This window comes from Zalophus californianus, chromosome 4 (genome assembly GCF_009762305.2).
Source record: "Zalophus californianus isolate mZalCal1 chromosome 4, mZalCal1.pri.v2, whole genome shotgun sequence".
In the NCBI taxonomy this organism is placed as follows: domain Eukaryota; kingdom Metazoa; phylum Chordata; class Mammalia; order Carnivora; family Otariidae; genus Zalophus; species Zalophus californianus.
The window spans coordinates 36,652,356-36,673,745 of record NC_045598.1 but is presented as its reverse complement, the minus strand read 5'-3'; the positions used below and the strand labels follow the sequence as shown (position 1 = coordinate 36,673,745).

Sequence of the window (21,390 nt, the reverse complement as noted above, 5' to 3'; positions counted from 1 at the left end):
TGGGTGTCTCTTAAGGGTATGGCAGATCAGATTGCACTGGTGTGTGCCTGGAGTGACACACCCCAGGGTCTTTCCTTGGCCTTGATCCGATCAATATATTTATTGGTGACTTAGATGAAGTTAAAGAGGTCTAGTGCTCATACTTGTGGATGGACAAGCTGAGAGGCAGAGCAGAGTGGCCAACACAGCCAGGATCCCAAAGGCTCTCAATAGGCTAAAGCCCTGGGATGACCTTAAAAGATGCTGCTTAACAGGCACAAATAGCAGGTATTCTCACAGTGTCCTAAACTCCAATGATCGCAACCCCAGGGAGAGGAAGGGAGGGTGGACGATGATCTGACAGAACCTCCTGGAGAAAGACACCTAGCAGAGGAGCCCCGTGAATGGACCTTGCTTCTGTCTCCAGTGTTTGTGGTCACCGAGCCCAGAACCTGATACCCTGGGATGTTTAGTGCATGTTCTTGGGATGATTGTGCAGATGAGCAAAGTATCTGAAGTTTGGCTTAGTGGCTTCAAATCTCTGTGCAAGTCTTTGGCCTTGGCCAAATTAGCAACTGTTTCTAAACTTGTTTCCCCACCTATAAAATGGAAGTAATAATGCCCATTTTTTCCAATGGGATAATGGGTTATCAACTCCACAGGCTAACAGATGTTGGATTCTATTATTAAGACACGGCCCCTGCTTTGGCGTATGGACAGAAGCACAAAGAAGTGTTCCAAGCAGAGGGGACCCATATAACACAAAAGCTCTGAAGCAGGTGCCACCGGCTGGAGATGATCCAGAAACGGAAAGGTGCTCGTGTGGCTGGAGCACAATGAATGAGAGGAAGAAACACGCTAGAGGAGGCTCTAGAGGTAAGCAAGGGCCATGTCCCTCAGAGCATCATAAGACACAAGGAGACTGGATTTTATTCTGGGTGAGATGGGAAGCCATCGGGCCTTGAAACACGTGACTCGATCTGATGTACACTTTCAAAGCCTCCCTCTGGTGACTGCACGGAAAGTGGACTGGGAAACAGGTGCGGATGGAGGCAGGGAAGCCCAGTTAGGTCACAGCACTGTCCAGAGGACGGGCAGGTGGCGTGGACTCAAGTGCTAGCGTATTGATGGAGACGGAGCACAGTGGCCGCTCACCGGCCGCAGCAACCACCTCCCCCACCCCTCGGCATCATTTGCCTCCTCGTCTAACCTTTCCCCAAGCCCTGATCCCCCAGGGAGTAGAGGTGTTTGTGTTAATGTCCAACCACCCCCGTAAGCCCCAGAGCCTCTCCAGGATGGGAGTCAGGCTTGGTAGAGCTCGAGCACCGGTGAGCACAGGGCTGGGCAAGGCCACGCTGGGCTCGAAGGGTGAAGCGGTGAAGCAGGGAAGGCAAGAGGACAGGCACCCCCACCCCACAGCCTTGTGTCTAAGAGCACGAGGATATTGGGGCGCCTGGGTGGCTCAGTCAGTTAAGCGGCTGACTTTTTTTTTTTAAGATTTTATTTATTTATTTGACAGAGAGACACAGCGAGAGCAGGAACACAAGCAGGGGAAGTGGGAGAGGGAGAAGCAGGCTTCCCGCCGAGCAGGGAGCCCGATGCGGGGCTTGATCCCAGGACTCTGGGATCATGACCTGAGCCGAAGGCAGACGCTTAACGACTGAGCCACCCAGGCGCCCAAGCGTCTGACTTTTGATTTTGGCTCAGGTCATGATCTCAGGGTCCTGGGATCCAGCCCTCCCCCACTCCCTCCCACCCCGTTGGGCTCCCTGCTCAGTGGGGAGCCTGCTTGAGGATTCTCTCCCTCCCCCTCTGCCCACTCCTCCCCACTCATGCATGTGCACTCTCTCTCTAAAATAAGCAATCTTTTTAAGATTTTATTTGTTTATGGGGGGGAAGCATCAGTGGGGGGAAGGGGCAGAGGGAGAGGGAGAAGCAGACTCCTTGCTGAGCAAGGAGCCAGACTCTGGGCTCAATCCCAGGACCCTGGGATCATGACCTGAGTCAAAGGCAGACGTTTAACTGACTGACCTACCCAGGTGCCCCCCCCCAATAAATAAGTCCTTTTAAAATTAAAAAAAATAAAAGCACAAGGATATCAGTAACCAAAGAGAAACAGGGCAGGAGTAGGAAGCTGGGGGGTGGGGCAGGTACAGATGATTCTATGGAATGATATGAGGCAAAATGACACAGTAGTTACAAGGAATCTGGGCAAAGTTCAGTGACCTGGCCAGCCAATCTAGGTGTCCGTGTTAGGTTAGGCCCTCTGATAAGCTCTTTGCGTCTACCCTGAAACCAGTCCCACTGAGGTGGGGACACCACTGTCAGACAGTGCAGGGGCCACTGGGCATGTAACCCAAAAGGAAATGCCCCTCTGAAGGAGTAGGAAAGTCAGGAAGGAGAAGGAAGACTTGGGAAGGCAGCCTGCCCTGAAAAGAATTTGAAGAGAGCCAGGTAGAACCAGGGGCATGCCCGACCCGAGGGTCAGAAACATCCTTTACAGTAAACAGGGGAGCTAGGGCTGGGGCCAGGGGAGAGTAAGCTTTGCTTAAGGGGACCAAGAAGCCCCCAGATTAGTCACAGGCAACGCAGTCGTGTAAGAGGGAGGCTGGCAGATGGGGCAATGGTGAGACTCTGAGCAGAGACTGCTCACTTCCATCCCAACTGTCAATTCCCAAACCACCTCTCTCCCTACCCCTGGGCCATGGCCCTAGCTCAGGTCCCAGGCCCCCTTCCCCAGACTAGGATCACGGGGCAGCCTCCTTGCCCCTCTCCAGGCTCTGTTCTACCCAGTTCACTCTCTGCCCCGCACCTGTGTGATCCTTTAAGAGCCCCCCCACTGCCCTGAGACAGGATTCAAGTTCCTGAACTGACGCCCAAAGTCCACCTTGATTTGGCCTCCACCTACATCTCTGCTGCTTCTCCTCTGCCCATTCAACACCTCTGTCTACTGAACTCCTCATGGTCTCTGGATGTATGGCTCCTTCTCCCTGGGATGTCCTTACTCCCATCTCAGCTTCTGGGAACTTTCTACACTCAACCCAGGTCCTCCTCCTTCAGGAAGCCTTCCTAGAACAATCTAGTCCTTGGCCGGTCCTGTGAGTGCTCTCTACCAGATCGCCTTGTCTCACCCTCCCTCCCGAGGCCTAGGGCCTCCTCACCCCCAACAGCGCCACGTCATGGCCAGCACTCCAGACTCCCAGCTGCCCTGAGCCTAGCCCTGTGCGGGCCACTAAGGACAAAGATACAGCATTAGGGTCCCTGCAGTCAAGGAGAGCCAGTGTCCTGAGAAAGGCAAACCCTCCCACAGATGCCCACCACACAGGACTGGAAAGAAAGAGCCCACCTATTCCAGGGCTCAGAGGAAGGAGGGAAGGCCTTCTCGAGAAAGAGGGATCTGAGGAGGGCCTCAAAGGATTTAATGGCAGAGGAACAGAAAGGGCATCCTCGGCAGAGGGAAAGGAGCAAAGAAAGAAGAGAAGGGCAATGCCTAGCAAAGAAGGTCTTAGTCTAAGCAGGGGGAGCAGGGGAGGGGGAGGTGCTGGGGCTGCAAGGCTCCTGTGGTGGTTGGGAACCAGGAGACTGCCAAGGCCAGAGTAGGGCTCAAACTCCAGTGCCCTAACAATGCCAGCCAGAAAATATACAGACTAGAAACATTTCTTGACTGTTAATGGGTCTCTGCCCATATCTTACCCACTGGCTGCCACATGGCGGGGGGGGGGGGGTGTCAGGGCAGAGGGAGGGGACCAGAATGGGGAGCAAGCACAAATGGGGTTTGTGCTTCTTGTAGGGGATTGGGGGAGGGGGCCATGGAGGCCTCTGTCTCCGGCCGAACATTTCCTCCCAGGGTGGCCGCTACAACCGCACGAGGCTGGGTGCAGATTGAGAGGGTCTGGGCCCTCTGGAGCCAGGCGGCGGGCAGGCAGCAATCAGGATGGCCGCTTCTCGGGGCTCATCAGTCGCTCCACCTCCCGCATGAACCGCAGACACAACTCTTCCTGCCACGGCAGAGCCACGCACTGCACGGCCACAGGCAGCCCCACGCTCTTCTTCATGGCCTGCAGGGGACACAGGCATCAGGGTAGAAGGCAGTGGAGGCAGGCCCCCACCAGGGACCAGGACGCACCCCAGCTGGAGAGGAGGGGCAGCACCAGCAGAGCCAGGCTGCAGTCTTTTGGGGGGTCTCGCATCAAGGAGGGCCGGCAAGGGGGCACCTGGCTGGCTCACTCAGAAGAGCATGTAACTCTTGATCTTGGGGTTGTGAGTTTGAGCCCCAGGTTGGGTATAGCGCTTACTTAATGGGGAGGGGAGGGGAGGGGAGGGGAGGCAAGGACTGCTCGTGCTTATGCTGCTTCCTCCCCAGCGGCCAGAGTTGGGTATGGGTGGGCGTCCCAGGGAGGGGGTGCCCAGGGGCCAGGCCAGGCCCTGTGGCCTCACCTTCTGTAGTGCTTTGTCCCAGATATCCCCAAAGTAGCCCCTGTAATGCTCCATCCGGGCCTCATCCTCTGCGGTCACCGAGGTGACAGGCACCACCCCCGCGGGGAAGTCCAGGCAGTTGTAGAGCAGAGTGTAGCTGACGGCCGCTGAAAGGCACCACAGGCAGCTAGAGCCACCAGAGGCGACCCTGCGACCCTCCGCAAGGCCCTGGGAGATGGTGCCCTGCCCCCACGGGCAGGGAGAGGCTCTCTCCCAGAGCCCAGACTTGAGTGGGGGACAAAGCCCAGGAATCCAGATTCCCGGCAGGCTGGAGAGCCTGCTGGAGCTTGCCCTGTGCCTCTGCCCAGGAAGCTTCCCCACCTGGACCGTTGTTCCTATTTTTCTTGGCTTTTCTAAACCCCACCAGGACTTTAAACCCCACCTCCCCAAACTGTAGGCTCCATAACTCAAGACCTCCCACTTCAGTGGTGCTGAGGACAGGGAGCCTGTTTCCTCCCAGAACATCCCAGATGACTCCCATCTCTCCAGCCAGTCGGACTGTGAGGCCCCCAAGGGCGGGGCCCTCCCCAAGGGGTGCAGCCCTCCGCCAAGACTCCTCTTGTACTTCCCGGCAGCCTGCAGGCACTGGGCTGAACTCACAGAAGAGGAGAAGCAGGTGGGAGTGTCCGAGGTGTGTGCTGGGGCAGCAGACCTCACCTGTGGCCTTGCCTGGGGCATTCAGGTCCAGAGCAGGGCCCAGCATGGGGGTGAGCAGCACGTCCAGGTCCAGCGCCCTCCACTGGGCAATCACGGAGTTGCGGTACACCTGGGAGGATGCCAGCACACCAGGGGAAGCCCTCAGACCCAGCGCCTCGCTCCGACTCTTCAATGCAGGGACTGTAGCCGGAGTGGCTCTGGCCCCAGCACCTGCTTCTGCAGCTGGACTAAGCCACACTGGGATGGAGGTCCTCAGGGCACACAGGCACAGCTGCTTCCGGGAGTCCTCCATTGTTCTACCTCCCACATGAACTGCAGACATCATTTTTCCTGCCAGGGCAAGGCCACATAGTTCCCAACAGCACTGGGGCAGGGGGGCGGGGGCAGGGCAGAGAGGCATCCAGAACAGGAGCCTCAGACTGACTCAGCCCCCAAGGTGAGCACCCAGGCAAGTGAGGATCAGAGAGCAGGGCCCAAGCAGACCAGTCCAGGGAGTGGAAGGCGGAATGACAGGCCACTCCAGGGGCCCAGGGGACCCATGGCTAAGAGATCCCTCTGGCAAGTGCCCTGTCCAGCTCCACCCCATACACCACCCGACTCTAGTCTAGGGGCTCTGGCCTCACCTCGATCTCGTGCTGCAGTTCCCAGAGCTTGCCAGCCGACCTGGGCAGAGGAAAGGAGGTCACAGCCCATCAAGGTCACAGCCGTGGGGAGTAGCAACATCAGACCCCTACTCTTAACACCTCCCAGATCTCACTCCTCCATGGACCCTTCTCAACTAGGGGAGCTCCAAGAGGGAAGTAGCACGGAAAGAAGTTCAAATCCCTAAGTTCATGTCCTGTGGAGAAAATCACGCCCCAAGAGGGATTTAGACTGTGTCACTTAGTTACTTTACAGCAGAGCCAGGCCCAGGTCAGGCCTGATTCCCAATGACCCTTAGGATACCAGAGAGACCAGAGCTGTCAAAGGTCCTAAATGCCTGGCAGTGAGAGAAGGGGCAAGTCTGCAGGATGTCAGGGCCTAAAAATGAGGCCATTTATGGTGTTCCCACCCAGGCCATGAGGGGGCAGCAGGACCCAGTGCAGCTCAGTTCCCGTCAGACGTCCAAGAGCAGCGTCTCTCACAGGTTCCCCAGTAACCCCCTCTCCCTTGGGCCTCCCTGATGCTTCCCTTCCTGGTCCTTTCTCCCCTCACCTCGCGGGGTCTGCTCCTCCCCACCCTGTCTCATCCCGTGATCTCCTTCAAGCCCCTCCTCTCTAGCCAGACCTGGACCCTGAGAAGACAAACTTCAAGGTCCCATCTGAAAGCCGCAGAGGCTGCCCACCCCCCCACCCCTCCCACCCCCCACCGCCCCCCACCCCCCACCGCCCCCCAACCCCCGGCTGGACCAGCCGCAGAAGCGACTTCCCTCAGCTCCTCCCATCAGAAACCACTTAACCCCAGGTCAGGGGACAGGGAAGAGGGGGTCAGGGTCTAGGCACAGGAAATGTCCTTACCGGGGCTTCATGCTGTTAAGAAAAGCTGCCACCCTTGGGAGCTGCCAGAGGACAAACGCAGCGTCAGTAAGTCAGTCCTGGGCTCCGAGTGCAGACAACAGTCTTCTTCAGGCCACGTTACCTGTGCCTCCTCCCTCTGGCCCTCCCCCAGGTCCCCAGGCAGCACCTCTTTCAGCACGTGGCTGGCTGGAGGTCGCAGGGCATGGGGAGAGGACAGGAGTCTGGGGAGGGGCTGGCGAGAAGAGGAGGCCATGCGGGCCCAGACCAAGAGAGGCTAAGGCGATGGGAAGGGACCCAGAGGCTCCGTCCCAGCCCACTGCAGCCCTCCGCTCCTTGGGCCCTCACCAGAGGCTTCAGCACGAGAGCCAGCAGTCCTTTCAACCACCCTGGCATCTTCAGAATGGAGATCAGGTCCCCCAAGCAGGGGTCCACGAAATCACCTTTGCTGGGAGACAAAGGGTCCAATCCAGCACTCCCTCCCCAGGCCTCCCTCCTGGCTCGCCCCCACCCACAGCACCCCCAGCTCGGTGTCATCTATTCCGTGACACCACCTCCACTACCCCCTCACCAGACTCTGGCAACCACTGGTCTCTAACCCCTTCATCTGCCTCCTTTCATTTTTTTTTAAGATTTTCTTTTTTTTCTTTAAGTAATCTCTATACCTAATGTGGGGTTCGAATTCACAACCCCAAGATCAAGAGTCCCATGCTGTATGGACTGAGTTAGCCAGGCACCCCTATCTACCTCCTTTTACTTAGTTTTTTTTTTTTAAAGATTTTATTTATTTCAGAGATCAAGAGAGAGAGTACACATGAGTGGGGGGAGGGTAGAGGGAGAAGCAGACTCCCCGCTGAGCAAGGAACCTGACATGGGACTTGATCCCAGGACCCTGGGATCCTGACCTGAGCCGAAGGCAGACACTTAACAGACCGAGCCATGCAGGAGCCCCTATCTGCCTCCTTTTAGACATGTGACTTGTTTCTGCTGATCATTTGGAACGCCTGGACTCCACTCCATACCCACTGGAGCTTCCAAGGCAGGACTCCACGTCTCCCTCCCTGGCACACTCAGCTCAAAGCAATAAGGACTCAGTGACGGCAACATTTCCCCAGCCGGGGCCTGACACTGAGGGCATCCCCTATTGATGCCGACGCCAGCCTAGAGAGACAAGTGGAGCTGCCATGACTCTTATTTCTGAGGCTGTCTCTAGCTCTAGAGCTCAGAGAAAGGTCTCAGGAGGCTGACCCAAGGGCTTCATTCCCAGGGCCAGAGTGAGGGGCAGCCCCTCCTGCTGAAGCCTGGACCAAAGTCAGCTATAAAAGGAGGTCCAGTCAGCCCAGGCACATCAGCAGGGGGTACCTTCAGAGGTCTTGCACCCCTGTCAACCCTTAAGGACTGAAAGCTTCTAAGTGGAAACAGCTTCTCTAAACATGAGCTCTGGGGCGCCTGTGGGGAGCTCAGCGGGGAGCCTGCTTCTCCCTCTCCCTCTGCCTCTTCCCCTGCTTAGGATCTCTCTCTCTCTCTCTCTAATAAATAAATAAAATCTTTAAAAAAAAAGAGCTATAAAAAAATAAACTGCAAAGTCCCTTAAAGTAGGTCTGATCCAACCCACCCACTCTACAGAAGAGGAAACTACTCAAAAGGCAGGTCCAGCTCAAGTCAGAAGAGCCTGGAGTCACAGCATGATGTCTAGACCTCTCCCATCTTGCTTCACCCTGCCCTTGTCTCTCAATCTTTCCCAAACAGACAAGCAACTCCCCTGCCCACCCCCTACCTCCCAATGAGTTTTCATCAATTGAGCTCTGCTCAATCCAGCCTCCCCTTGAGCCGGTACCTTTCTAAAGTGCCCCTGGCCAGGGATCTCCAGGCTCCATCTGCATAGTTAGAGGGGCGGTGAGGTCCCCGCCCAGAATGCTCTGACCTTCTTTGTGTTCAACTGAGGCCTGTTCCCCCATCTTCTCCCAGAGTGGCCCATCCTGGGAGTAACAGGACCCAGCTGCTCTCCCTGGGTCTACCCACGTCCCGGACCCCACCCCAGACCCCAAAGTCCAACATCACTCACAAGTTCTGCAGGAAGCTGTGGCCTCCATCACTGAACAGCCCACCGGTTGACAGTGTCTCCAGAGCATGGGGTATGTTGCTTGGCAGGAAGGGAACCAGCTGCGAGATTGAGGGGTGTAAGGCCCCCACACCTAGAAACCCTTGGCTCCCACGATCCCCATGCTGCCCAGGCAGCCCTGAGGAGGGACCGGACCAACCCTGCCGCCATGGCAGCCCTCAATGGAGCCACAGAGGCCGCCTTACTGACCCATGAACATTCCCTTAAAACGCACATCGTGAGAGAAGTCAAGCCACACATAAACTTGTCTCAGATGAGCAGACTAAAACCCATTGGCCCACCATCCTCTGGACAGCCATGCACCATGGTCTGTGGTTGACGGGAGCCTCCCAGGGCAGCGCTCACTCATCGCCAGCACAGGGCTGAGTTCACCATCCATCACAAAACCTAACGCTCATGATCAGCCCTCTATCCACGGGTCCCACAGCAACATCGCTCCCGTCCCAACCACAAAGCAATCGGGGTGAAAGGACGCTGGGGACCGGTGGCAGCCACGGGTACCAGGAAGGTTTCCCTGAAGGAGGGGCCATACCAGGACTTCAGGGTCCCCACGGCCATACCGTGTGGCCAGCAGCCTCAAGGCTCTGCTTCGTCTCCAGCACGGCCCGCTGCATGGCTGGGGTGGGCATGGTATACTTGTCGGTCTCATAATACCCCACACGCAGAGGCCGAGAGCTTGTGTAGACCTGGGGGGGCAAAACCCTGGAGTCAGAATCAGGTGAAGAGAGAGCGGCCCAAAGTTGGGCTCCCAGAGATCAGAGAAGCTACTCAGCCCCAGACACAGCTGAGAGGTTGCAGCCTGGATCCCCCAAAAACCGAGTGCCTGAGAGGCCGGCCCTTTCTGCATCTGACCCTTTCACAAAACCCCTTCATAATCACTCTGCAGAAGGGGAACAGATGAGGATTCCCACTGGCGATATATGAAACTGAGGCTTCAGGTCTAGATAGGGAGATAGGCAAAGGGGCCTGGAGTGGGGCTGGGACTCGTCCCAGTCCACCCCGTGCAGACTGACAACACTAGGTCCAGAACCCAGGTTACCTGTCCCCTGAGTCGAGGCCCTCCACTGCCTGTTTCAAGACTGCAAGTCCTGGCTCCCATGATAATTCGTTCCAGACCGCAACACAGGGACCTCATCTCGTCCTCTCCCCCCTCTCAGGAAGGGCTTCTGAAACCACTGGGTTGTTAGAATATCCTCTGCCAAGGAGGGGGAGCTCACACCACCCAGCCTAGATCTCCTGCCTGCCAAGAAGCACCCTAGTTCTCCCTCAAGTGGTTCTTGGGCTGAGAAGGGAGTCCTGTCTCTCAGAGCCGGCAGAAGAGGCTGAGCCCAGAAGGTGGGACCTTTTCTCCTTAGAGGCCTCCCAGGCCAGTCTGAAAGCCCAGGAGTCGCCACAGGCGGGCAAGGGCTCCATCTGGTGGCTGTCTGTGGAGCAGCAGCTGAGCCTGGCTTCAGACCCCTGGGGGGTGGTTTTCAAGAAACAGAGCCTCCGAGGCCTATGCACGCTGCCTGGGGCTGCTCTCTGGGCTCAGGAGCACCAGCAATAACCAAACTCAACCCCACGCCCATCCCCAGCCCTGCTCACCTCCTCCCTGAAGGGCAGTGGGGGCACCGTGGGGTCCAAGCGGAACATGTCCTCACATAGCAGTGCTCGCAGGCACAGTGCTAGGCTTTCCACGTCCCGGGCCATGGGGCCGACTGAGAGCCGCACTGCGGGGGCAGGGAGGGGAAGGAAGAAAGATCACCCTGCCCTAATGGGCTCTGGGGCTGGGTCCAAGCAAGGGCTGGGCCATGGCCCAGGAGTGTGAGCAGAGACAAGGAGGTAGGAACTCAGATCTACACTAGCCTGAGAGTCAAACACTGCCCCCGGGAGAGGGAGAGGCAGGGGTAGAGGTGGATCAGGCAGAGCCCCCCCCCCCCCCCCAGTGCACTGAGGGAATCCCAGACCTCACCTGCTACCTGTCCATAGACACAGCCCTTCAGGCCACTCTTGCTGGATAAGAAACACAAGATGTTGGAAACGGGAAATGGTCACCCTCTGCCCAGCCCCAAACCCATACAGCAGCTTAGAACTCTCACCACTTTGGAAACTAGGAACCAAAGCCAGTGGTGCTGGGACGCTCCCCATCCCCAGCAAAACCCCAGTGAGGGAATCCCTCCCTGGGGCCTAGAGAGGTTGGAAACTAGGCCAAGATCACACAGCAAGAGATCCAGAGTCTCCTTCCACCCACCACCCACACCATACCTGATGCGGTTTGACGTGGGCTTGAGGCCACAGATGCCACAGAAGGCGGAGGGAAAGCGGATGCTGCCTCCAATGTCAGTGCCTAAACCCAGGGGGGAGCCTCCAGCTCCAATGAGGGCTCCTTCACCCCCGGAGGAGCCACCTGGGGTTTTGGAGGACTTCCACGGATTCAAGGTCTGGCCAAAGAGGGGGTTACTGCAGTCATAGCTGGGGAAAGCAGGAACGGGTCAGCCCAGGTCACACTGGTGCTAGTGCCCCTGCCCCCACCCTGTACCCAAGCCCACCTGAACATGGACTGAGGGATGTTGGTGTGCACGAAGGGCACAGCGCCCTGGAGCTTCAGCACCTGCACCGCCACACTGTCACAGTCTGCGGGCGCGTTCTCGTTCAGGCTCAAGCCCAGCGTGGATTCCTGGCCCTAGAGGGAGGGACAGGCACCAAGAGGGGTGTGGCTGATGGCTCAGGGGCCCTTCAGCGGCAGAGGGTCCCCTCCTCCCGCCATCTCACAGGCCAAGGGGGGGCACACACCCAGGGTCCCTCCCAAGGCCTCGGGACCTGATACTTCCTCTGAGGGCCCAGGGTAACCCAGGAGGCAGAGCAGCTGGCAGGGACAGGGGCGTGGGGTTGGAGCCCGAGAGGCGGCAGGGCACACCTTGTAGCTGAAGCACTCCTTGAGGCTCACAGGGACGCCATAGAGCAGGCCGCGCCGTGGAGCCTGGGACAGCTGAGTCTCACAGTCTGCGAGGTAGGTGGTCACACAGTTGGTCCCTTTGTTTACTTCCCAGGCCTGGAGGAGGGAGAAATGGACACAAGGCAGAGTGAGATTGGCCTTTTGTTTTTAATTGTGGTCGAATATACATTATATAAAATTGGCCTTTTAAAGGCTACCCAGGGAAAGGGTAACCAGCCACATGGCCCAGAGCCAGGAGCACAGAGAATAATCTAGGGCCCAGCAACTCACCTCACTGGGGACATCTAGCCCCAGCCTCCCTGGCCTCAACCCCAAGATGGAGAGAGTACTTCCAGGGCCAGGGCACAACCAAGGTACCCAAAGGAGCAAGACACTGGCTTCAGATGCTCCCCAGAGGGGATGAGCTGGGAGGAAGATGACCTTTGGCCTCTAAGCCACATCTCTGTCAGTGAAGCAGACAGGGGCAGATCCCCATCTCAGGTCATGCTGGGAGTCAGCACAGAGCAGGGCTAGACCCAGGTTCCAGCCTCCCAGAGGCCAGCAGGTTTTCTCTTGCCCCAGGCCCGGCCCACACCGGCACCAGCTAAGCCTCCCCTCCCCCAGAAACTCTTGAATCTGATAATCAAGTCACATGGAGAAGTGACTGACTGATATCAATCATTTAAGGGGGTGGGAGCTTGCCTAAAAGGAAATGATGCATTAACGGGGACCATCTGCCCTGGGGCCTCTCCATAGCCCTCAAACCACACTCAGCAGCGCCCTGTGGGAGGGCAGGCCAGGGCAGAATGATGTATGGCTTTCAGCAAATACTCCTGTCCCTGTGAGACATCTGAGGAAGATGCGTGTGGGCCCCGCTGCTGCACCTTGGCCCATGAACTCTGTGGGTGATTAGGAAGGGCAGCCACTTTTCAGGGACACCGAATGAGGAGACACAGCACAGTCTGCTGAGCCTGCCAGTGTCCCCTCGGGCATCCAGTGCAGGAGCTTGGGGTCCTCCCTCCATAGTCAGGCTCCCTCTCCCTCCCCCTTGCTCAACTGGTAGTCACTCACCCCACTGTCACCCATGCCCATCACACTCTGTTTCAGGAAACCACAAGCAAGGCAACTCATAAAGCACAACTCTTTCCTTCATTTCATTTCAAACAGGTGCCTGGAACACTTGCTACATGAAAGATATAGTGTCTGGCACTGAGTACGAAGACAAATAAGCTCTGTCCACAAGGGGCCCGCGTTGACAGGGGAAAGAGGACAAGGTGAGCGCAACAAGGCCCAGAGAAATGTGTTAAAAAGTGAGCGCTGGCGCGGGAACCCTAACTCCCTGGAAGAGGGCCTCCTTCTCTGAGCCCAGAAGGTTCAGCCGGTGGTGCCTGCTACCCCAAGTGGGGCAAAGAAGAGGGAGAAGAGCCTTCCAGGTAAAGGGAATCCTGCACAAGGCAGGGCTCAGCATGGCAGGCTCTGGGTGCCAGGGAACCACCGGCAACTACTGCTGCCCACCCTCCAGAAGGCCTTGGCCAGACAGGATGCCGGAGACCGAAGAGGAGAAGAGCAGAGTCTGAAGAACTGCAGACCTGAGAGGGCATCAGGCAGGAGGCTGGCGATCCATGGTGGAGGGAGACGGTGGTGGAGGACCAGGGTGGCTGCTGGGGGGATGGGGACAAGGGGTTGGACTGGAGAGAGCTATAGAAAGAGAACAGACCATACTTGGTGACCGGTGGGTGGAGGCAGGAGGGAGAGGGAAGTCTGGGCTGCAAGCCAGGCTTCTAGCTAAGACAACATGCTCAGTGTCGCCCCCACACAAACACACACACAGAGTCAGCTCCTCTCTCTCTCTCTCTCTCTCTCTTTCTCTTTCTCTCATGCACCTCCTGGCAGCCCCTGGCACTGTGGTTCCCCCTCCCCCCCCCCCCCCCCCCGACCCTCAGAGAGACAAATTCCAGGCCGGGTTTTCCCCACAGCCTTTGCAGAGAGAGAGAGGATCCCTGGCAACAAGGGCCTTACCTTTCCCAAATAGGTGAAGACTGCCGCCTCAGCGGACAGCTCCCCACTGTGTAACTTCTGCACCAGCTGAGTCAGGGGCAGGGCCAGCAGTGCCTCTGAGTCGAGGTCAGGGTTCTGGAAAGACACCTCAGGTGAGTACGCCCTCTCCCCACAGTCCCCAGGTGCCTACAGCAGACACCCATGGCCCGTGCCCCTAGGTCCCGATACCTGCCAAAGCAGATGCTCATGTCACATGCCCATCCATGACAGACATGCCCACCTGCAGCTCTGACACCAGAAATGTGGCCCAGCCTAGGCAGGTCCTTGTCACCTATGGACAGTGCAGATAACCTTCTTCCAGAAGGTTATCGGAGGCGGTGCCCCAGGAAAGGCCATGCCCAGGCTGATTATGAAACCATTACAAACCACAACCACTAAGAGCTGCCTGTAGGCACCCCACTGGTAGGTACACTCTGTATGGTGATTAAATCTTGTTACCATTCCCATTGCACAGATAAAGATACTAAAGCACTGAGAAGCTATGGTACCTAGGACCATACAGGTAAACTATAGTTCTCTGCCCACTCAACATAGGCTGTCCACTGGCTATCCACCTGCACCTAACCACTCCACCCCTGGCAGGGGAGGCATAAAAAAAAGAAGACACTGTCCTGGGTGGTTGGGCAGTGGTTGGCAGGAGGGGGATCTCTGAATCACAGCCACCATTTCGCAGCCCCACTCTCTCCTGCCCTCGCCAAGGTCACCAGGGCCCTCCTCTCGCCAAATCCGAGAGATACTTGATTCTGTTCTTTGCTCCATGTCTCACTGAGGGATTCAAAGGTACTGAGACCACACACTGGCTCTCTTCAACTTCCTCTGGTTTTCTCCAGCTTCTCTGCTACTTCTGTCATCCATTTATTCAGTCAGTCGGCAAATATGTTCTGAGCACCTACTATGTGCCAAGGACTACGTTAAGGGCTATGAATTTAGAGGCAACCAAGACAGACAAGTCCCTGCTTTCAGAGAGCCTGCACTCAAGAAAAGAAACAAGTCAACACATGATGGACAGCTCACGGAAAGTGCAAGAAGGCAAGTACACACTGCTGTGATGGAAATAACAGAGGACCGACTCGGATGGGATGGTCAGGCCTCGCCAAGGAGGTGACATTTTTTCGGCTGTGATCTGAAGGAGGAGAAGGAGCCAGATGTGGGAAAGACAGATTCCTCTTGTTCTGTCTCTGAGGCTGGAAGAAGTGACTCCTTCTCTCGTGGCCTCCATCCAGGCTCTCCACCTGCCCCGCCGGCCTCCTGACCCAATCAAGCTCCGGTGCTCACAGGCTATTCCCATTGCCACCCACCCGTGTGTCCCTCCCCCTGGGCTCACTGCTCCCCCACTTTCCCTTGGTTCCTGCTCCCTGTACCCTTGCTCAGGGAAGGGCCGTCAGTCTATCCAGGGAGGAAAGTGAGAAAAAAGGAGTCATCCCAGACCCCTCCTTCTCCCTCCCACCCACAGCCAAACCCAGTCAGTCACTGTGCTCACTAAGTAGCTCTGGAAAACAACCACTTCTCCAACCCGTCTACCAAGACCCTCGCTGGTGCCCAGCTTTCTCTCCTGGCTCACACAGAGGCCACCTAAGTGGCTGCCAGGCCCAAGGCAGGCGCTGCCCACCCACCCTTCCTGCCAGGCCAAACAGTGCAAAGCCTGTCAGGCCTTGCCTCTCACCTGAAGGTCCCTGTCACACCACAAGCCCCAGAGGTGTGCCAGGAGGTGCTTCCAGGCACCTGTCTGACTCCTCTGCACCCCTCCCTGAGACACCACCTACTCACGCCCTCCACACAACCTTGGTACCCCGGCTTTAACAGAAAGAACACTCTATCCCCTGCCCTTAATTTGTTAAAGAGATATATTACTTACTTGGGATAATCTGTATCTATAGATATATAGATATAATACAAATACATACATACAGATATTTATAGATATATATTATATATATATATTTATCATATATATATATAATACAGGGAGCCACAAAGAAGAAAAAAATGAATCATGATATCTCCACACAAACAAGATAATCCCTGGTGATATATTTTTTAAAAAGAGACAAAAAATGAAAAATGAACATTTACCCCACCCACCCCGAGGACCACCCTGCCCAGTCCCTCTTCTGAAAAGGAAACCATAAGGTTTCTAATGAAACCTTACAGGGGAAAAAAAATGTTTAGGAAAAACCCACCGTGTAGGGAATTGTATTTATATATTCTGGCTTTGCACAAAGGAATCATACCATATAAACATTACTTGCTACACCTTGCCTTTCTCACTTCATGATGAAAATAGCAAAATGGCTTTTTTTTTTTCTGATTATATAAATGTGCCCACTGTAGAAAAGAATGCCTAACAGTATGGGGAAGAAAGTAAAAATCAGCGAAGGGCCCCCCGCCCCCACGAGGGTAATTACCACCAACGGTCTGGGCACCACCATTTCCCACCTTGCAACAAGACACCACGGAGTCCCTGTGTGCCTCCGCTCAACACTGTCAGCAAGCTCCCTCCATTCTCAGCACAGATTTTAACTCTGTTTTTTGTTCTTGGGTGTGGATGGCTGATGACACTGTTGCTAACGGTTATTTTTAAGTCTTCAACTAGTTATCAGGCAGCTGAGACATTTCTTCTTCCACAAGACACCCAAGAAGGCCTGCGTCTCCGGGGCCAGTCCACAAATGCGAGCGTGATGACATTCGAATGGAAATGCAGAGATGTGTACAAACAAGTTCTAACAAAGCACAGGGCCACCCCGTGGCATTCTTTTTCAAGGGAGGGACACCACTGCTCCCCACCAGCTGTTTTTCTCCTTGAGGCCCCTACTGTCCTAATTTCTGGGATCCTCCATGTTTTCTTTCTTTTCCCCTCATGGTTTTTATCACGTTTGTTCTATTTCAAGATATCTTTTCCATTGGGTCATGTAGGCCACGGATCCTGGTCTCAACAAATGATTCGTCTACTGAATCATTTTGCTTTAAAGTCAGGCTTGGAGAAGGCCAGGAGGTGGAAGCATGGGTCAGACCCAACAGAAGGAAGCGGCATTTGTGAAGACCAGTGGGGTTCTGACAAAACAGGTTGTCAGAGATGTGGGCAAAGGCACAGAGGTGTGAGCAGGTGCTCTGGTATGTCTCTCCCAGCCATCATATTCTAGGGATGCTAGTCCCTCTCTTCAGTCTAGAAAGGATATTAAAACTCATTCGGGGGCGGGGGGGGGGAAGAAGTGGGCAAAGAGTTGTTACAGATTAAGCCTCACACAGTCAACAGAGAGTTACCAGAAACAGGCTTTACTCTAGAGTTGCTCAAGAGTCGAGAGAGGTGAAGGATTTTGTGATGATTCAAGAGATGCTTAGGGGGAGGGGGGTGGGGGGATGGGTTAGCCTGGTGATGGGTAAAAGAGGGCACGTTCTGTGTGGAGCCCTGGGTGTTATGCACAAGCAATGAATCATGGAACACTACATCAAAAACTAATGATGTAATGTATGGTGATTAACATAACAATAAAAAATTTTAAAAAAAAGAGATGCTTAGGATCCCCAGGGATGCCTGGGAACGCTGGCGGTATCTGGACCCCCAGCTAGCTTCATCAGCAGTCTATCAGCCTGGGGCTGTACCACCAGCTGCTCCATTCCTCCAGGGCCTGCCCTGAGCCCTGCTTACCTCACTGCCCCTTGCTATTTGGGGCTGGGCCAAAAAAGCCCCAGAAGAAAGGCTGCTGAGACAGCCTCAAAACCCACATACATCCCCATCATCCTGCGACTCCAGAGCCAAGCAGAAAGGCATTTGGGGGCAGGAAGGAGGAAGGAGCTGGTCCCAAGGTCCCTAGGGACTGAGTTCATCTAAACCACCTACCTCTTAACTGCCCCCAGGGCCTTCAGAGCTACTGTTGTCAGGACCCCATCCCTTTGCTGATTGTTCAAACCAGTAAGACTACTGAGATAGTTCTTTCTCCTCTACAATCACTGGAAAGTCAAAAAGTAAATTTCACAGTTCACTCACTTGGAAGAGCCAAGCGTTGGCATTCTGAGGCCAGGCTTTCCTGCCCCGGGCAGGGTGCAAAACAGCATTTTGTATTTCAGAGCCAAAACTTCTATCCTGGAAGATTTTGTTCTTAAAAATAATGAGAGACAGTTGCTCCAGACGGAAACTGTGTAGATGCTGGTGTTTGGAACTGAAGTGAAGGAAGACCCACCACCCTTCTACAGCCTCATGCTCCTGCCAGCAAGTGGGTTTCTTGTTTCTTGTGACGAGGAGGGGAGTTTAGCAGGCAGGAACTGTGGGCTGATCCCTGAAGCTGCCCCCACACAGTTCTTGCTGGTAGAACCGGCTGGCTGCAGTTCTGGCAGTTACTCCAGAACAGGGGCCTCGGGAGCAGTGGAGGGTAAGGGGCTGAGTCCAGTAGCATTGCAAGGATCCCCGAGTGGGATACCTTGGAGCTCAGCCAGAGAAGGGGGACTAGACAGTGAAGAACTTGGGCTCAGCTATGGCCAACGGCCAGTCTGGATTGAACTTCTAAAACCTGACTGACGGTGGGCTTTTCAGCCAGCTTAATGAAAAGAGGCTGGAACCAGATACATATTTATGTCAACAAATAAATAAATATGACATATCCTGGCCCCGGAACGGTGTGGAGTATATTCATAGCAGCTAAAACCTCACTGTGATCGAGGCTTCACCCTGGGCCTGGCATCCTAAGGCCCGGTCTCCCTACCTAATATCTCCCCCTGCTCTCCCCCGCTGGAATGAGGCTGGAGAGTCCCACTGGACATCTAGGTTCTAGTTCCAACTCTGCCGCAACTCTAAAATCACTTGCTGCCGCTGAGCATCTGCTAAGTGCAATTTTCTGTGACTCCTGCCCTGGCTCCTACCTAGGCACATCCTCCTGACTCCTGTTGTGTCCCCAGTCACCTGGAATGCTTTCCCACTTGTCAGATCTGAATCCTATCAAACACAAACCCTCACAAACAATCGTGGCAAGTTTTTCCTCTCTTGGCACATAAGAACATCTCTCAGAATTTATCATTTTGACTTCTAGCTGGGTCCAGTGTCTCAAACACCTGGAGTGAAAGTCCCCTCCTCTAGGTCCCTCCCTGGCGCCTAAACAAACACTGGAGCGGATGCTGAAGGAGAAAAGCTTGTTGACAGATCATCCAGGGAAGGGCTGGAATTACACCTGCTCAAGGAACGGGACCTATCAGGGGTTAGAACAACACCTGGGCGGCAGGAGCTGGGGAAACTATCCAGCCCGGCTCCCTGGTTGCACTTGGGCAAGTCCTTCCCTGGCTCGCTTTCAGGATCATCACGCACAACCACTTTGAACGGTGAGCGCTCCAGATTTCCTTGGCCATCCCCCTCTGATTCCAAAGTCCGATGTCCTTTCAGGACCTGCCCTGGCCCTTTCGTCTCCCTGCCTCTCCCCTTGGCTGGCTCTACCTGACTCGGAAAGAATACGGAAGGCATTAGGGCGTGGAGAGGTTCCGAAAGTAAAACCTGCGCTGCCCGCCACCTGCCTCTCCGCGAGCCAGTGCGCCTGAGAACGCTGCCAGGAATACCCCCGCCCTGTGCCTCCCCACACACACCGGACCCGAACGGTCACCTGGAGGCGGAAGCGCTGCGCCGCCTTGTCCATGGTCTCCAGGGCCGCCCGCTGCCTCTGTCGCGCCCGGGCCACCGCGCCCCGCGCCGGGCGGCGACTTGACCAGCGCAGGGCCACGGCCGCCGCCACGAAGCAGCAGGCCAGGGCAGCCCCAGAAGCGCCAGACAGCGCGGCCCACAGTTCGTCCAGCACCATGATCTCCCGCCGCCGACCGCTGCCAAGAGCAACAGATGCGGACGTGCCGCCGCAAAACCCGGCCTGGATCCGCCTAGGATCCCGCGCCCGCGTGCGCGGAAGAGGCTGGAGGAGGGCTGCGCGGCCGCCGGCCGGCGGGAAAGCGCGCTGTTGCTTGGCAGCGGGCTTAGGCCGCCAGCGCGCGAAGCTCAAGGTCAAGCCCGCACCCGGCTGGCCGGGAGGGGTGGGAGGGGCAACCGCTTCCCCCGGGCGCCCTCGATAAGCCTCCGCCCCGCGCACGCCACAAGCCCCAGCTCTCGAAGACGTGACTAGCCGGAGCCCCCTGCGGGAAAGACCGGCCAAGAGGACAGGGAGCCGCGACCGACTGACTGGGCTCGCGGACCTGATTAATCCCCGCAAACAGTTTAGAAGCATCTTTCCAGGAGACCCTCCCCGGGTGCCCACCTCTCCCATGCTCGGGGCTGCCAGGGGCACCAGGCGGGAGGGGCCCAGGAAGTCCCCTAGGGAGCCCACCTGCTGCCCCTTCCCCTCTCCCAACCCTGGGACCCCGCGTCTCTCTCCCAGGGCTCTTCATGGCCAAACCACCCACCGCTTGTCCTTTTGCTCAGTCACCTCCTACAGACTGACTTTCCCAGACTCACCCTTCTCCAGTCATGGGACCTTCTGGATTTTACATCCAGAGAGCAGAGAGAACGCCTGACCAGGGGTCTGGGGACCTGGCAGTCTTCATTAGGGGGATGGGGGTCTTACATACACAAACAAAATACTCCCATCCAGGCATCTCTCACAGGACTTTATGTTTATGTGCTTTATCTCATTTGTCCTCCCAACAGACCCACGAGGAAGGCATTTTATTATTCTCATTTTACAGCAGAGGTAACTGAAGCCAAGAGGAGGGGTTAAATGACCTCTGTGGGTCACACACATGGCTGAGTGGGGACTGAAACTCAGCTCTAGTCTCAAGCCATTGCTCTTTACCAGCAAGGTTTACCACCATTACTGCTCCTGGAAGTGAAACTCTGTGGGACGCCCGGTGGGAATGTGCTTTGTGGCTGGAAATGCTGTCTGCTGAAACACTCTGCTGGTACTCCAGCTCTATGTTTACTTCTCTGAATCTGTGCCTTAATGTGTAAAAGAGGGATGGTTAAAATGCCTACCTCACAGGATTGTTACCAGTATGTGAGGTCCTTTACGATGGGTGCCTGGCACATAGTAGGCTCTCCATAAATGTTTATTGACTGAATGAAAGGCCCACCTGTGAAGAGCCTAGATGTGTTAAACTTAAAACTGTCAGTCGGGAGCCTGGGTGACTCAGACAGTGAGTCTACGGTGAGTCTACCGACTCTTGATTTTTGGCTCAGGTCGGGATCTCAGGGCCAGGGGATGAGCCCCACCACCACTGCCACACTCAGCTCAGAGTCTGCTTGAGATTCTCTCCCTGTCCCTCTGCTCTCTCTAAAATAAATAATGAAATAAATGTTTATAAATAAATAAAACTATCAGTTATTTTAACAGCAAAATGGTTTATTCCAGAATAGCAGAGAGTTGCAACTCCTGACAAACAAGCCAGGCCAAAGCCACAGGCAGGTCCAGGGAACAAAGGAGAGGACAGCTCTTTTACAGAGGAAAGGGGGCAGTTAGGAAAGGCTATTAGAAACAAAAAGTCCAGGGCGCCTGGGTGGCTCAGATGGTTAAGCGTCTGCCTTCGGCTCAGGTCATGATCCCAGAGTCCTGGGATCGAGTCCCGCTTCGGGCTCCCTGCTCCTTGGGAGCCTGCTTCTCCCTCTGCCTCTCTCTCGCGCTCTCTCTCTCTCTCTGTGTCTCTCATGAATAAATAAAATCTTAAAAAAAAATAAAAGAAACAAAAAGTCCATTGGAGTAAACTGGGAATTTGAAGTATAGTGGCTTTTCATT

The 21,390-nt window shown here is 55.6% G+C and overlaps 1 protein-coding gene across 1 annotated transcript; it reads right to left on the bottom strand.

Moving 5' to 3' along the window:
- Positions 1–1,951: 1,951 nt before the first annotated feature.
- FAAH (fatty acid amide hydrolase) lies at positions 1,952–19,710 on the bottom strand. The gene is made up of 15 exons (XM_027579714.2): positions 19,282–19,710; positions 13,661–13,774; positions 11,624–11,758; positions 11,256–11,389; positions 10,972–11,178; positions 10,679–10,719; positions 10,312–10,436; positions 9,288–9,413; positions 8,671–8,768; positions 6,954–7,053; positions 6,609–6,649; positions 5,736–5,775; positions 5,113–5,221; positions 4,417–4,562; positions 1,952–4,037 (listed from the first exon to the last, which is right to left on the bottom strand). The coding sequence occupies exons 1-15, from the start codon at positions 19,474–19,476 to the stop codon at positions 3,909–3,911; spliced, it is 1,740 nt and encodes a 579-aa protein (XP_027435515.1). The 5' UTR covers positions 19,477–19,710; the 3' UTR covers positions 1,952–3,908.
- Positions 19,711–21,390: the final 1,680 nt, after the last annotated feature.

Bases quoted from the DNA above. Each gene is read 5' to 3' on its own strand.
- FAAH (XM_027579714.2), bottom strand. From the start codon at position 19,476: ATGGTGCTGGACGAACTGTGGGCCGCGCTGTCTGGCGCTTCTGGGGCT. The intron at 10,720-10,971 runs GTATGGTGTGGG...TTTCTTATCCAG, and splicing joins CCCACGTCAAACCGCATCAG to CAAGAGTGGCCTGAAGGGCT. The intron at 9,414-10,311 runs GTGAGCAGGGCT...TTGCCCCCCCAG, and splicing joins CACTGCCCTTCAGGGAGGAG to GTCTACACAAGCTCTCGGCC.